General features: G+C 49.9%; 4 protein-coding genes across 4 annotated transcripts; 2 read left to right on the top strand and 2 right to left on the bottom strand.

Moving 5' to 3' along the window:
- Positions 1 to 96: 96 nt before the first annotated feature.
- PC9H_006227 (uncharacterized protein) lies at positions 97 to 2,669 on the bottom strand (the record flags this gene model as incomplete). Its single annotated transcript, XM_036775778.1, has 2 exons — positions 97 to 1,172; positions 1,226 to 2,669. The coding sequence occupies 2 exons, from the start codon at positions 2,667 to 2,669 to the stop codon at positions 97 to 99; spliced, it is 2,520 nt and encodes an 839-aa protein (XP_036631797.1).
- A 113-nt stretch (positions 2,670 to 2,782) lies between these two features.
- On the top strand, positions 2,783 to 5,465 carry PC9H_006226 (uncharacterized protein; the record flags this gene model as incomplete). The annotated part of the gene is made up of 6 exons (XM_036775777.1): positions 2,783 to 2,788; positions 2,851 to 2,940; positions 2,990 to 3,222; positions 3,275 to 3,395; positions 3,446 to 3,951; positions 4,004 to 5,465. The coding sequence occupies 6 exons, from the start codon at positions 2,783 to 2,785 to the stop codon at positions 5,463 to 5,465; spliced, it is 2,418 nt and encodes an 805-aa protein (XP_036631796.1).
- Positions 5,466 to 5,649: 184 nt separating this feature from the next.
- On the bottom strand, positions 5,650 to 11,080 carry PC9H_006225 (uncharacterized protein; the record flags this gene model as incomplete). The annotated part of the gene is made up of 13 exons (XM_036775776.1): positions 5,650 to 5,856; positions 5,905 to 5,985; positions 6,043 to 6,452; positions 6,499 to 7,013; positions 7,069 to 7,536; positions 7,586 to 8,126; positions 8,177 to 8,273; positions 8,324 to 8,730; positions 8,778 to 9,289; positions 9,346 to 9,931; positions 9,982 to 10,565; positions 10,627 to 10,772; positions 10,823 to 11,080. The coding sequence occupies 13 exons, from the start codon at positions 11,078 to 11,080 to the stop codon at positions 5,650 to 5,652; spliced, it is 4,812 nt and encodes a 1,603-aa protein (XP_036631795.1).
- A 1,653-nt stretch (positions 11,081 to 12,733) lies between these two features.
- PC9H_006224 (uncharacterized protein) lies at positions 12,734 to 15,233 on the top strand (the record flags this gene model as incomplete). Its single annotated transcript, XM_036775775.1, has 9 exons — positions 12,734 to 13,124; positions 13,176 to 13,348; positions 13,406 to 13,806; positions 13,861 to 14,046; positions 14,128 to 14,302; positions 14,353 to 14,541; positions 14,589 to 14,909; positions 14,955 to 15,017; positions 15,069 to 15,233. 9 exons carry the CDS (start codon positions 12,734 to 12,736, stop codon positions 15,231 to 15,233), a joined length of 2,064 nt encoding a protein of 687 aa, XP_036631794.1.
- Between the last annotated feature and the right edge of the window lie 40 nt (positions 15,234 to 15,273).

Raw genomic sequence — 15,273 nt, 5'->3', positions numbered from 1 at the left:
TTCGACGTTCGTAATCTAGTAGTAGTAATACATGTTCCTCTCTGTTGTTCATGATCTAGCTACATGCTCTGCATTTCCTTCGTAAACAGGCTGCTCTCACAAGGATATCACAGAACCTAGTCGCCAGGATGGTATAATATAAGCGTCGCACATTAGGTCCCGCGCGTCGTACGGAGTAGTTGGGGGTAGAGGGCAAAAGGTGATTTCATTTCGTCGCTCCAGTCCTTCGTCGATGATGTCCTCCAATGTCGTTATCGAGCCGGTGAGGTTCAACACAGGCAGAGTTGACCAAGCTGGTAATGTTTCGCCTGGAAGCTTGAGTAGTTCGCCTTTAGGCCGCCCAGCAGAAAGTGGCATCAATGGCAATAGGAATAGTTCGAGTTTTTCCCTGGTCCGAGCCTTCACATGAGAGCCAACCTCGACGTGGTTCGTTGAAAGAGACAAGAAGTCTTCGAAGTTAGGATAAAGCATGACATAACCTCGAAGGTAGACAAGTTCGATGAAGAATTTCTTCCACGATTTCTTCCATCTGTTCGATCTGACGTTTGGAACGATGTTTTGCTCGAGATTGATGTATACTTCAGCTAGTCTCGCAGAGAGATAGCTGTGGAATTCCCGCCAGTGCTCTGGGAAATACACTGCCCCCCAGCTGCAGGGAATCTGTGATAGATAGGGAATGGAAGGATCTGGGTGGCCATGGCGGGAGAAGAGCTTTCGTGCGTCGAATGGTTGTCGACCTTGAGGCCTGAGCTCGATGTTCTTCGGTTGATAGAGACTGATTCCGAAGAGCTGCGGTGAACGGTTGCGCTTGTCGCCGTACCGATATCGCAGGACCGTCATTTTGACCCAGGCGTAGAATAGAGGCGAGAGCTCAACGTCGTCTTCGAGTAAGAGACCATAGGAGTCATTAGATGAAGGATACCAGGATTCTACAACAGATGGGAGCAGACCGCCCGATTTGACTCTATGATGGACGAAGACAGGACCGTGAGGCCAGGTGTAGTGGTGCACGAGATGTTGTGTTTCGTAGTCCAGGGATTGGTCGATATTGAACCTCAAGTTAAGTGTGTCGCCGAAGAACCGAGCGCTCGAGAGCGAAGTGATCAGGCGACGAAGAGATTTCGGCCTGTCCTTAGTTATCACGCTCACGTCGACCTGCGGGTGGTGCCAGTCTACATGCAATTGTTGAGTTTCGTAGGTTAGCAATTGAAAGGCAACCATCTACTCTTTAATTCTAAGAATGATAGACTGGCCATCCAGGATGTGTAGGTTAGATCTTCGCGAGGTAATTGAATATGTGTCGCGAGGGGAAACTGTCGTTTGATCGTTGCTTTAAGGAATAAGGCCTCACTTGGCCCCATATCCGAGGTGATAATAACCTCCGTAGCAATGGGACCCAAATCGTGGTCATCAACGAGAATGTCTGGTAAAGCCGAAAACGAGGAGCGCGTATATGGAAGGATACAGGTGTCCTGTTGAAAGAAGTCCGCCGCTGAATGAGTGCCCAACCCGTACAGAAGAATCTTCATCAGATACCCTTGTTTGAGGAAGCCGCATGCAACGGGAGCCAATTCTCGGAGGTCTTGGACAGTGGGAAGAACGAGATACATTTGGCCTGATGGCGCGGAAGGATGGTCGATGGATTGGGCCAGTCGAGCCTCACTGCCGATATCTGGGCCCTTCTCACCCATGGGGCAGATCGAATTGGCATCCAGGGGGAGCAAGGGGTCTAGGGGAATTTGACCTAATGTATCATTGAACGACCTCTTTCTGTAGTCTTGTCCGCGGCACCAGTCTTCTTCTGCGTTGATAACGACTCCACCTTGTGCGTGAGCGTCCGCGGCAGAGACGGACCTACCGAAGTCTTTCCATACGGCCGAATGGCTCAGAGAAGATATTGAGTGCGGGAGTGACGAAGGGGTAACAAACGGCGGAACGAGGTATGAAGCATACAAGGGTTGAGGTGATGGCGGAATGCAGTGGATTCCGTGTGGGTGGTCGACCACGCCGCGAGGTCCTGTAGGAAGTGGTACGTCCAGTGGGTTCAATAGTTGGTCCTTAGCGTATTCGCTGAATCCATCCAGGCCTTGTTCATCTAGAATGAGCGCCCATTTCGTCTTCACTTGGCCTGCCATGCGGATACTGTCAATGGCGAGGTTTTCGATGTAGCTACTAAAGGGCGGGTGTAGTGAGATCACTGGGTAGTCGTGTCCATCCAGTGAGGCGACAAGACGGCGCAAGATAGGTTTCGCTTGGGTAACCAGAGCCTCGGGGCATACCAGCCAAATGTCCTGTAGTCGTGTCGTTCGTGTAAGAAAGTACCGCAATTTCTTCTCCATGGTCGGGAACGATGCCTCGGTAACGGGTAATATGACAGTCAACGAGTGCGGCGGTATCACTACAGGCTCGCCGATACGGGCAACGGAGTAGGTGTGTCCAAGAGAAGTCTGTTCCCTCTCGGCGACGACTTCCTTGTGGCTCGAGGCGATGTCCTCCAAGGATGCGCCAGCCTCAGACTCCGGGGGGTGTCGCCAAAGAGCAATGAGGAGAACCACCGCGATTATAAGAGTCATTCCAGGACCCATCGTGAGCTGCATTATAGTCGCCCAAGAAATCGACCCGGATGAGCCGGAACGCGGCACTTTCGTTACTTTTCGCGGGGGTGGCATAAACGAAGAGGAAAGGGTAGTGCCGTGGGAATATCCCGACATCCGCATAAGGACTTGCCCGACCGGCGCTAATCTTCTTGACGGCGTGCCACATTGTTGAAGCTTGTTGATTCATGCCCGTGAGTCCTGAGTCGCGTGTATTTCCATTTCACGCGTACATCATTGACACCCAAAGTCACAGATCTTCGAGGGCGACGGCCGCCCTCTGGCTTTTCACTTGGACGCCTCAATCAGGAAAGGAGCGCGTCAAAAACTAGAAGCGGATATTAAGGTTAGTAAATCACGTACGTGCCTTCGTCCGACGCGCTCACGGGGTCCAGGAGCATGGGGGAACCGTTGTCGAGCGGCTTAGCGATGCGGACTTTAGTATCGTGGATGAGAAACATCTGCGCGGTGGACGAACACTGCTGAGCCTCGGTCAAGCTTATGGACTGACATTCCCCAACCTACGCTTCCGAGGACTTAATTTCGTCCAAGCATGCATCAGGCAAGGTGCTATATTCACGCCTGTTGTCATAAGGAAAGCAATGGGAGGCGTACCACCAAGAGAACAGTAAGTTGCCGCTAACTAACTTCACGCGTTTGCTGAAATATTTGACGCGTAGGCGAGGCCGCAGGGAATTTACACCCAGGGACGACGAACACCTCGCGGAATACCTCGCTACCGTGGTGCCCGATCCTGCGTCTGGCGGACGAACCGGAAATGCTATTTACAGCAAGCTATGTGTAAGCTATCCCCGTGCACAATGCGCCGACCCCCTTCTGACCCCCAACAGAGTAATCCTGAGATTCCGTGGGCAGGAAACCATCCTTGGGAGAGCTGGCGGACCCGTTATAAGAACAAACGGCAATGGTTCGACAGCAAAGTTGCTGACATTGTCAGGGCGCGACCTGCTAATCCGGAAGCACTCCATATACAAGACCGCCGATTGAACCGCCGACCCTACAACGACGCTTACCATCTTCGCGAGGAGGAAGAAGAGCGCACAGATGAGGAAGCAGATCCTCGAGCTTCCCTGAGCCCGTCGTTTCGCCCAAGCCCTGTAGATACTCAGAAAGCAGAGGCCAACCTTGGAAAACGCGCTCGGCGTCCTCGAGGTAGCACACAATCAGAGCATATATCTCAGCAAGAATCCGCCACTCTCGGCAAACGGGCCCGTCGTCATACCGGAGGCGATGAATCCCCATTGAAGCGGGCGAGAATCCAAGAAGACAGGGACGATGAAGTTCGTGCATCCCAGGATGCTATCAGTCTCAATGCCCCGGCCAGTGACGACATTGAGTACGCTCAGATAACGACTGTTATAGACATGAACTAAATATCGGCGTTTAAGGTACTTCTTTGACGACGCCTTGCGCGACTTCCATCCCGAACCTGGGCCATCGAACACGCAGCGTACGTTGGTGGACTATAGCTTCCCTCCAGTAGAAACCCTCGATCCCGAATCTCCACCCAGAAGTTCCCAGACTGCGACTGCCCCTAGACTACCACGAACGTCTCAACAAACACTCGTAGGATCATCTCCCCGCCTGCAACCATCGAGGAAAGGAAAGGAAAGGCGGATCCACTTTGACTCGGACTCAGAGGACGATAGCGATTTTGATATGTTTGGCGACCGAATTTCACCTGTCCGCGAAGCTCAGGCAGCGAACCCGAACGCAACTCCAAGTCCACCGAAGGAAAGACCTCGTGACCACGAATCGCAACCACCACCTTCGGAAGAGCCCGACTACTCCGACAACGAGTCTACGGACGATTTATTTGACCAGACCGGATACGATATGACCCACGAAGCTCATAATCCTGTTGTCGAGACGCAAGACGAAGAACCAGTTATTGAGAATTCAGATGCCGGATCAGTGGGTGATCCATTCGACCAAACCGGCCATGATATGTCTCACAAATCTCAAACCCCTGTTGCCAAGATACAAGACGAGGAACCGGATATTCAAGATCCAAATGACGGGTTCGTGGATGATCAATTCGACCAAACCGGGTACGATATGTTGGACGAGTCTCAATACCCGACTGTTGAAACGCAAGAGGACGAAGAAGATATTGAAGCTTTGCTATTGGCCGATCCAGCTAACTCTAGCACGAGGTCTAATATCACCCGATCTGAAAACGTGTCTGCTGCGTCGCAACGGGAATCCTCTATTGAACACTCTGATGACGAGCAATCGTTGGATACAGACGATAGACAGATTGACGCCATTCATAAGGTCTCTCGCTCATTGTCTACCCCTTCGCGCCACTCGTCGTTTGGCCCGAATGACCGTGACTCCCCCGAGCAAAGCCAATCAGGTTCAGACCTTGACTCAGATGATGCTCAAACAAGAGACACGATCAAGGGGTCAGTTCTGCCAGCTTCTCCCGCCATCAGTGCGACCTCATCGGTTGGAATGTCTCCTATAGCTGACACCAAGATTCTCCCTGCAACGCCGGGCGTCCTCAGTCATCCCAGTCTCGGATCTTCGACAAGGAACCGCAACGGACCACGGCCTATGGAGCGGGATCTCGGGTCACCACCCTCTGATGATTCCGACGAGGATGTCGTACCTAGTCCAGGTATCCGAGCTCGTTTGCGTTCCGCGAAGACGCAGCCAGTAGTTAATCCCAAAACTCCGAAGCGGGCTGCAGCACTTTCGGACTCTAGCGTCGATAATACTATCCCTTCTCCGTTTACAAAGGCATGGCAGGTAAAGCAGGAGCTTGATAGAGCAGCCAAGCAGCGACCTTATGAACCACCGCCGGGGACTAGGGCTGCCCGTGTTCGCTCCGAGCGGAGACTTTAGCAAATATCTATACTCATTACAATAATTCTCCGTCCTACTGCCGGCTGGCTACCAGATACAGATATGTTCACAATGTTAACAACCTTTCAGACGGATGATTCTATTGCTCTAAGGATTACAACAAAGGTCATGAATTACAGGAGAGCGAGGTATCGCAGAGCATTCAGACAGGAAGGTATCGACATCAGCCAACGTTCGAGTATTTCTTGTTCACTACCTCCAAGAAGTCCAATATGGTGCTGGAACTCCACGCCTGGGTATTGCAGGAATCAGAGCAATATTCACCGTTGGCGTTGGTCAACTCAGGAAGCCCAGCCCATGGGTCGTTTTGAACGTGGTTTCTTGGTTGCAAAAGAATCCGGTGCAGGTGGTGAAGAGTCGTCTGTGGGTCCTACGGACCGTGAACAAAATGTGGTAACGAACGTAGGACAGGACTCACAGAGGCACCCGATCCTACTCGGGTATCGAAGTGCAAGTACGCTTGCAAGAAATAACCTAGGGGCCAACCCCACTCAGGGCCCTGTCCACAAGTCAACTTTCAATATCTAGAATAACTCGACGCCAATTTAGTACTTACGTTGTGGTAGTTTAGTCCCTTCGCGATGGATGGATCAGTGGAGTCATTTGAGTTGTCATAAACAGGACGGTATTGCATATCCGCTGGATCCAGCGTCTTCATCCCCAGTGGACCGCGGAGAACCTTGTCCGCGATCTGTAGAGAACCGAGAGCATGCTTGTCGTGGAATAGCTCAGGGGCCACTGTCATTGCAATAGGGAAATTGCAACGAAGCTGATAGTCAGACCATTCACGCCCAGCTCCCGAACCGTAAACGTCTTTGTAGATACCCCGTCGATTGACAAGGTTGGTGTTGATGTTATAATTGACGTCGTCCTTGGGGTCTTCAGGGACGTAGTAGCATTTTTCGAAGGAGTGCTGAATCAAATCAGCCCATTGCTGATAAGTGACGAGCTGCTGCTCTCCGTTGACTGCAGATGTGTTAGTCGTAGTTGCGGGTGCAGGTGCGGCACTCACTAGTTGCGTTCACCCCTTTGAACGGGAATTTCCCTTTAGCTGAAAGCTCCGCCAACCATCTTAGCGTGCTTTTCAGTAGTCCAGTGATTTCGATGGGAGCACCGTCTCTGGGGGTACCGGGCACACCCTTCGTCCCTGCCCGCTCTGATTCACCCATCTTATCCATCCACGTCCCGCAATTGTGAGCATTCCCGCCTAGGATAAGCCCAGTCTCCCAGTCTACTCGGATGTCGATATCGAATCCTTCTCCTTTCATCTGCATGTCGAGGTTCGGACCGGCGTTGTATTCCCTGAAACTGATCCCCTCAGCGTGCCTCTGAAGAATTTCCTGGACAATTTCGGCGATGGAACTAGAATAAGCGTATGCACGCTGATCGTCCCAAGCGACCCAAGTATCATCCTTGGGGAAACGACGCTTCACTTGTTGCGTTAAGATCGACAACCCGTCTGGTGCCATTGTCGCATAGTCTTGGATATTCTGCACCATCCACCAAGGAGAATCCCTCGAATTATACCTTCGAGTAATCCAGTGAGTTGAAGTAAGACACAGTTGAAAGAGTGATGGCTTACCGAGGGTTCCGTACGGAATCCAGGAGATTAGGTATCAAGCCATGCTTTAATGTGGATGCGAAGGCAAGGATATGCCTCTTCGCCCCCTCGAAGTTTCCTGTGGTCAAGAACAAACCCCGCAACGAGATAAACACATCTCTCCCCCAACATCTAGCCCAGCCAGCCGCGAAGTGAGGCAAACCCGCAGCTAAAGATGGCGTAGGTTTGGAGGGGTCAAGGGACGCTGATTTGACTAAACCATGCATCTGAACAGAGCACAGAGCGAGATTGTGGGTGAAGTCGTGCCCTGAGAGCACGAACTCGGACGACTGCTCGATGACAGCTCGGCGTGCAGCTTTGTACGCGGTGGATACCACGAGGGCAAAGTATTTCGGCCTCATGAAATTCGGAACGCTTGATTTAATGCGGTCGAAGCGTTCTTTGAACCACTCTGCTGGTTGCTTGAGGTTAGGTAAATCATCTAATTGCCTAAGTGGTTGGCGTCAGCGAAGGCCGATGGTGTAGCAAGAAAACTTACCTGAGCAACCTGTTGACAATATAATCCAACGCCCACGAACCGTCCCTCAAATGACCGCAAAGTGGATGCCCTAGGTCGTTATACTGCATGATATGTCGCAAGGGATGCATCCATCCCTGTAATCCGCAGTAAACCAATTTCCCTAATCCGGGGACATCGTACGTTCCAAATTCACCCTGCGTCGCGTCTCTCTCTTCACCATCCGCACGATGCAATACGACGTTCAGGTCGACTAAATCCAATGTCCCGAATGCCTTCTGAGCATCGGATGCGCAGAAAGCTTCAAGGGACGCGTCGTATTCCTGTAACTGCGTTTCGAAAACCATGATACTTCCTGGAGGGAAATATTCGGGAACTGCGATTTCGGAGTACGGTCCCTCAGCATCGATGTGCTGAGGAACGACGACCGTAGGCATCTCTGTAAGCGAAGCTGGAAGACCGTGCAATGTCTTGGCGTCTATTGGCACTTCATAGGAGGATATCTCGAGTGTAGAGCCCAGGATGAATTTGGCTCTCGTGCGTCGCAAGCGTACGGGTGTTACTAAAATTCTACGTTCACTGGGGCCAGTCGACAGAGAAAATGGCACTAACGGTATCCTCGATCCTTCGAGCCCTTAGAGAACGCAGTATGCGCCACTAGGAGGTAACCCCTTTGGGTGGACGGCTGGACGCGGTGAAGCACGATGTACTGCGCGAGGTGAATCGAAACATCATCGAAACATGACGAGAATGACGTACGTCGTTTTCTTGATGTACATGGCCCTCTTCGAAGCCATCCAAAACCATCTCAAGGTGCAGTTCGTTTAGGGTCCTCTTGATCTTGCTGATCCCACTTCCATCTCCTACTCCTGGAACTTCGTAAAGCCTCTTTTCGCCCACCAGGTTCAAGAGCTTGGGATAAAGGTCGTCAAAGCCTTTGACGGACCCTATTGCGCTGTAAGAAAAGGTAACAAGAGCGCCAGTTGAGAGGGCATCTTCTGCTGAACGCTTATCTAACGGGGATTCGTTGTCATGAGTCAGATCATAAAGCAATGCATGTGGCATAGATCCGTTGAGAGGCGTTACGGTGCATTGTCGAACTGGACCCTTCCCGGTGGGTGGTGGTAACTCCTCTGCAGTCGTCATGCAGGCACCATCCATGGATCCTAGTTTCACAGTTAGGCAGATAGCGCTACTTCAGAGCAGTACGTACCGATTGGTTTGCCAACGCCGTGCCTATATAACAATCTCGACAGCTCTTTGGGATCCCAGCCATTCCCGCTCTCCCGAATCAAACTGTTGATACCTAGACTCTTGACGAACAACAAGTCCATTTCTTCGCTTCCGGTGAAGAGCTCCGCACAGACGTACAGATCTGGGTTCACTACCCGCGCGGCGTCGAGCATATAGACGCCAACTTGTAGAGGGGTAGAATGACAATTGTCGATGCGAAAGCCATTGAAAGTCGATGCCAAGGAAGTAACATAGCTAGACATATACTCCCAAAGCCACGGGTTTGATGAGGGGCCATCGCCGTAACGGAGTTTGACGCAGTCGCCCCAGACGATAACCTCTCGTCGTAGATAGGCCTTGGATGGTAAGAGCGCAAAGTTTTGGAGAGGATCTGCGTTCCAAATCCACCCATTGTTTGCGAGAGAGTATTTCAAGGGATCCGCATCCGAATGAGGCGACAACCGGGTGAAATAGCTTTCAACGAGTGGCGAACTACGCGAAAAACCATCAGTCATCGTAAATCAATCCACAGGTAAGCATAGACTAACTCGCGAGAGATAGCGCCAAGCTTGGGGCCATGTTCGTCCAGTCGCGTGTATTTGAGCCTATTCTTGATACCTTCAAGTGCGGCCTTCGTATCGTCTTCCCATTCCTCATACAGGGGGACATTTAGGACATCAATCACCCTCGCCCACGCTTCAGCCAACGCCTCTACGTCCGTTATGTCAACAAATGCAGCTTGCACGAAACCGGCAGCAACAGGCCCAGGGACATTAACTTTGAATCGGCCAGAGAATAAGCCTAGGCCGTCAATCTTGCTGGAATCCCGCAATGCTTTCGCAAGGTCCACGACGTTCTTCCCAGCTACATCTACTCCGTCCCACGTAACGATGTCACCCGATTCAAGGGCGCCTTTGATGGACGCTTTTGTTGCTGAGACATCTAGGACGTAATATTGCCACAAGTTAAGTGACTTCATTTCGTCCGCGAAGGCATTGGCCAATGTATCGACGTCCTGTTGAGAGCCGATTGAGGTTGGCAAGCCTTTTGCTGCCAGCGATGCAGAGAATTCAACGATAGCAGTATCTAATTCAAGGGCGGGCTCCAGGTGAGGAGAGTTATGTGGGCTAAAGCCTTGAATTGACGCGTTAGATAGAAATGAAATAGAATATGGTATCACGCACCAGCTTCCGGATGTTCTGGGAGCCAGGGGCTATCATCCGCGGTATGGTTGAGAACGACGTCCGTGAGACTGAGGAGCCCGTATTCATCTCTGGCGGTTTTCAGCGCTTTCTCTACGATGTTCTTACCACCATCTTCGACCACTTTGCCGCCGAACATAGATGGGTCATATTTGGTTTGATCACGAATCGAGTAAGGGCTGTCGCTATGGCCTCTTTCTTGCAGAGGAGTGTAGTGGAGCATGGTGTAACCCCGATCCTTTGCTTCGGCGAAGTGTTTGTTCCAGTCGGAAATGGGTCCCATCCATTTTGATACAACGGTGAGAATAGCCAAGCCATCCAGCGGCAAGTTGGCAGAATCGCTTTGAAGGATCGCTCCGGACGAGGGAGGGAGAGGCTTGAGATCGTCAGACAGAATCGGGCTGCGTTTCTTTATCCGGAGGATCGGGTCGATATTGAAGTATCCCCTCCTACCGGTTACCCGCTCACCCTGCTTCTCACCGTCGTACTCTACCCAGAACACGAAGGCGCCGGCTTGCGATATCGGAAGATCTATTTGTACAGGTTTGGAGAAGTTTGTGGGTAATCTGGCGAAGGCAGCAGGAGATTAGTGCATATATGCGAGATATATGGATCTATACAACTCACTTCTTCTCAGCGAACCTATCCCTGCTAAATTTACCACCGTTTAACGGAAAGTTCGTCTTGAAAACGCCGTTTTTAGAGGCAGGAGTGCCAGCATCAATAGACACTCGAAGGATGTATGGCGTGTATGCTGGCGGCAAGCGAATGTACTAAGACCAGCTCAGTGATGCACGTGTATACGGAACCTTAATGAATGCACCGATCTATCTTTGTGAGGACCGCCATCTACATCAAGGCGGAGCTCGTAAACGCGGATCGGAGGCTCTCCCTGGCTAACCTCTGACTGAAAGAACTCCAAGCCCTCATCAGCGGGCGTCTTGGGCGTGATTGGGCTTATAGCCGTGGATGATGTCGGCGATGCCGACGAGGACGTCGAGCGAGTCCCTTTGGCGCTGCCGGTCTTCGAAAGCGGGATCGTAACGGTGGGCTTGGATTTTCCTCTGCGAAGTTTGGGCATGGTGATAGTGGGAGGAAGGAAAGTCGGGGACGCGTCGTTGAAACAGTCAAGCCCTCTTTATATGCCCGTGGAATATGAACATGTCGTCAGGTCACATGATAAAACATACGCGTCATGGCTACTCAATGCTCTATATCAGGCAATTGACTTCCCTTTTCTGGTCATTTCACGCTTATTGTGCGAGGCGAAACGTTTCTGAAGTTTTGATGAAACTCGTAGTGCAGGCGACAAGCGCACGGACCAGTGCATAACCATGCCATTTCAACATGCCCGGACTGAAACAAGATCAGTAAATACGCGCAACAATCAAACATCAATTGCAAAACGGTGGGCGGTTAGTAGACGGAGGTCAAGGAGGCGGGACCACTAGAGATACAAATTCAAGATATTACATCTCGGTATGAAGGACCGGAGCGGACAAAAAAGATTGGTATCCACAAGATATGTTCATGTATTTGGAATGTAACATACATATTCACATTTTGAGTCGGCTTCATGTTTGTGCCTTTGGATCATGCTTTCAGAATTGTGCTTTCGGGATTATGCTTTCGGGATTATGCTTTCGGGGTTATGCTTTTGGGATTATGGTCACGCCTATATGGGAGTCTTGAAAAGGAATGGCTCATGCCAAATCTGTTCAAGTGATCAGTACGTCGTAACACGTTTTCCTTTCTGCTCAACGATAGTGACATTGACGACAGCGGATTGTTCCGCTCAACCTGTACAGTTATTGCTTGGTGGCTTGCTCAGTGAGGGGTTCACCTTGTAGATGCCCCCCTTCTACACACTTGGCAATGTCTTCGGTCCCTCATCCCTGCACAATATGTCGGTGTCAAGGATTCATAAGTGCGGTAAGATCTATTCACATCATAAATTGAAAAGGGTTTGAATCTGATATATATCTAATATCTAGTCTCCGGGCGCCAGGATTTGTGCCTGTCAGCACTCTGTGACGAGCCATGCCCTTTCAGCAGTCCCAATGCTCCCCAGTCGCAGGTGTCGTGAAGCCACATCAGAATTCACCTCTGTGAGCTAGCTGTAATGTCTCTCATCGAGTCTGTTTTACTGATTTTGAACATATAATACAAGGCCAATGAAGGACCAACAGCGTCCTGCAGTCACTGTGGCGAGCCTTATTATCAGCATACACCAATCCCGTCGTCCATTCCCCTTCCTTTAGCCTCCACGGCTCCCCCACTCAGCTCACAGCGTATCATGGGACCTGGAATATCATTATTTCCAGCTTGGACACCACCTACTTCCTCGAATCAAGGCTCCACCAATGACCGACGGCAAGAGGCAGCCATCAGGCACCGCCCACCTTCCTCCTCGCAGATTCCACCATCATCATCACGACAAGGGGTTGCAACCTCTCCCTTTGCACCTTTACCTGTGACGACTCTACCTACTAGTAATAATCGTCGTCGTCAGTCAAGCTCTGCATTACATTCTACAGGACGTGCGGGGAGACAAGGTCGGGAAGCAGGGCGCCAAGACTTTCGCTTTCAGATTGTCATTCATCCTGAACCAGTACGTCCTACGGTTCATACATTGAAGTTGCGAGATACTACCTAGTCTTTATAGACTGAAGGTTCCTATGAGACATCCTCTGGAGGTCTATTCACAACCCTACGTGCTCCAGTGCCTCAGAAAATGGACGACTTCATTGCGAACGCTGTCTCTCTTTCTCTCTCCTTTGAGATCAACTACTCTGGCAACAAATGCGACACCATTGTGAATTATATCAACACTGCCCTAGTAAACCATATGGAAATACACCGTTTGTCTGCCTCTACTTCCCCGATTTTGACATCCAGTCCAACAAGACCTGGCCCTAATCCAAATCCAACGCCAAACAAGCCATACTGGCATTTTCTGAACGCTTACAAAAAGCCCAGAAGTCATTTGGGGCCCATTCTTCGTCAAACTATTCCTGCAAGCTGTCAAATCAATACCACGATCGCTAACCTTCAAAAGCATTGTAACAAATGGAGCATGTACACGCCTGTGGGGGCTTCAGATAGCATCCCAGTTGTCTTCATTGGTAATCATCAATAACATTTCTGCATCTATCGTTTATTCACCTTCCTTTTAGCACCAATAGATCATGTCATTGTCGGGCCAATTCCAGATTTTCCGGTCCCAGGCATAATACACGCCTGCCTGGCTGTCAGATTATGGTCTGGCTTTATGACTCCTCGCCTCAATGAGCGACATCTTGGTGCCTTTGGCTGCTATGAGGATAGATGCGTGCTAGAGGAGCCTGAAGTAAGTGAAGTTAGAATAATCAGCTGCTGATCCAATGTCTAATAATCACTTAACTAGCCTGAAGACTCTCTAGACGACATACGTGATCTACAGCTACCACCACTGCAACTTGCCTCCCCCCATTCCCCGCCGCCGCTTCTTTTCTCAGACAACACTAGCAACCCCAGTCCAGTTACCTTAAACGAACAGTTTCCTCTTGGGTTTCCTCCCATCAAGTACGAAGATGTTTATCCTTATGGTGTCCAATGGAGGGAAGAGATATCGAGTATGACAAACAGCAATGCCGAAGATGATGAAACTATTCGTATTCGAAGTTCCGACGCTGCCTCGGCCGCAGAAGCTTTTTTCCTCAAACTCCTGAGTTTGTTAGGTGGCGACTCAACACCTCCCCCTGCCGAGGTAGAGCTCGAGAATGTTTCCCTGGATAATCTCCCAAATTACCCCTACGACGTCTGGATGTATGTTATTATTTGATTCTTGCTTGTTCGTTTCACTTACTATCATCTTCTTAGCGGTGCGGGAGTTGGAGCAGGGCCAATGAAATCGTTCTGGCAAGCTCTCCTTCAATATATGATTAACGAAAACCGTCAACATTGGTATGAAAATCAAGAAGGCTTCTATTCTATTATATCAGACGAACTTGTTGAACCAGAGCCATCTGACCTAGCTATGTTTGCTACTTATGGACTTGTGATTCGGTTGACTCTTCTCTTTGATTTTCCTTTACTTCCTATTTCACCATTTCTCCTTTCGTACTTAGTTACTTCCTTCACTAACAGTGTTCATTTTCCTTTCATTCACGCTCTTGCTCCATCAACTTTCACTCGTCTGGACACCTGGCCCTCCCTTACACACCATTCACGCTCAGTTACATTTACTGAAGGCGATATCACTCTTGGGACTGACCCATTCAACCTTATTATAGAATTTCTTCCAGAGAGTGCGCCACCCATGGTAAGCTTGGAATCTTTTCTAAAACACTTCTAATATATGTATTATTCTAGGCTTCTCTGATTTACCGATGGAGCGGGTTTTCTGTTACATCGCAAGGCTTAAAGATCGCAGCACGCATCATATTTGGGAGCTTTGCTGTTATGGCCACCACAAAACCGCAGATTTATACACATGTTCTACAGGGCCTCGATGGCTCTCATGCTCTGCTCCGTCGCCTAAATTGGAGTTCATTAACAGACGTAAGTCCATTTTTGTTGTTTTACACCACTGTACTTATTCTTTCCAGACCTTTCATGACGCTGGTACTGCAGAGAAGATCATTGCAGCTATTGGCATGGGACGCCGAGTCACCTCTCCAGACATAGTCATTGATCTACTTCGACCTCAACCTTCAAATACAGTTTTAGGTCTTAGCGTGGATGAAGAAGGCTGGATGGCCCATCTCAAGCGTTATCTTCGAGGAAGTGGGTATCCACGGGCCGACTCTATCGTTGTCAATGAGGACAAGAGAACCATTGATAGCCGAGATAATACCTTAAGGAGCCGACTTCTACTTAAATGTGTAACGGGTAGTGAGTATGTTGACATCAATCGTTCTGCTATTCATGTAAGTCTCACATCCTACTGATTTCATGAAGCTAACAAGCCTCAGATCACGTTTCGGAGCGCTTTTGATGATACTAATAACATATCAGCCCGACTCGCAGCTCTATCTGTAAGTCTTCTTTTACTTCTTTCTTTTTTTCAACCACTAACTTCATCCCAGGGTGGCTCTATTCATGTTTGCACGTCCGAGATTGAGATTTTGATGAATCAGGCTATGACTCTCAGAACTGGGGCACCCCCTCTAGCCGATCTCTCTATTACAACTGAGTTTGATGCCTGGATCCATTCTCTTATTGACGCTCCTGATACGTATAATAATGCTTAAATACATTACGCAGACACCACTACCACATACTATATTCCAC

The sequence above is a fragment of the Pleurotus ostreatus genome (genome assembly GCF_014466165.1).
Source record: "Pleurotus ostreatus strain PC9 chromosome Unknown scaffold_4, whole genome shotgun sequence".
In the NCBI taxonomy this organism is placed as follows: Eukaryota; Fungi; Basidiomycota; class Agaricomycetes; order Agaricales; family Pleurotaceae; genus Pleurotus; species Pleurotus ostreatus.
Note: the sequence above shows the minus strand (reverse complement) of the source record. Positions and strands in the feature narration are given on the sequence as shown.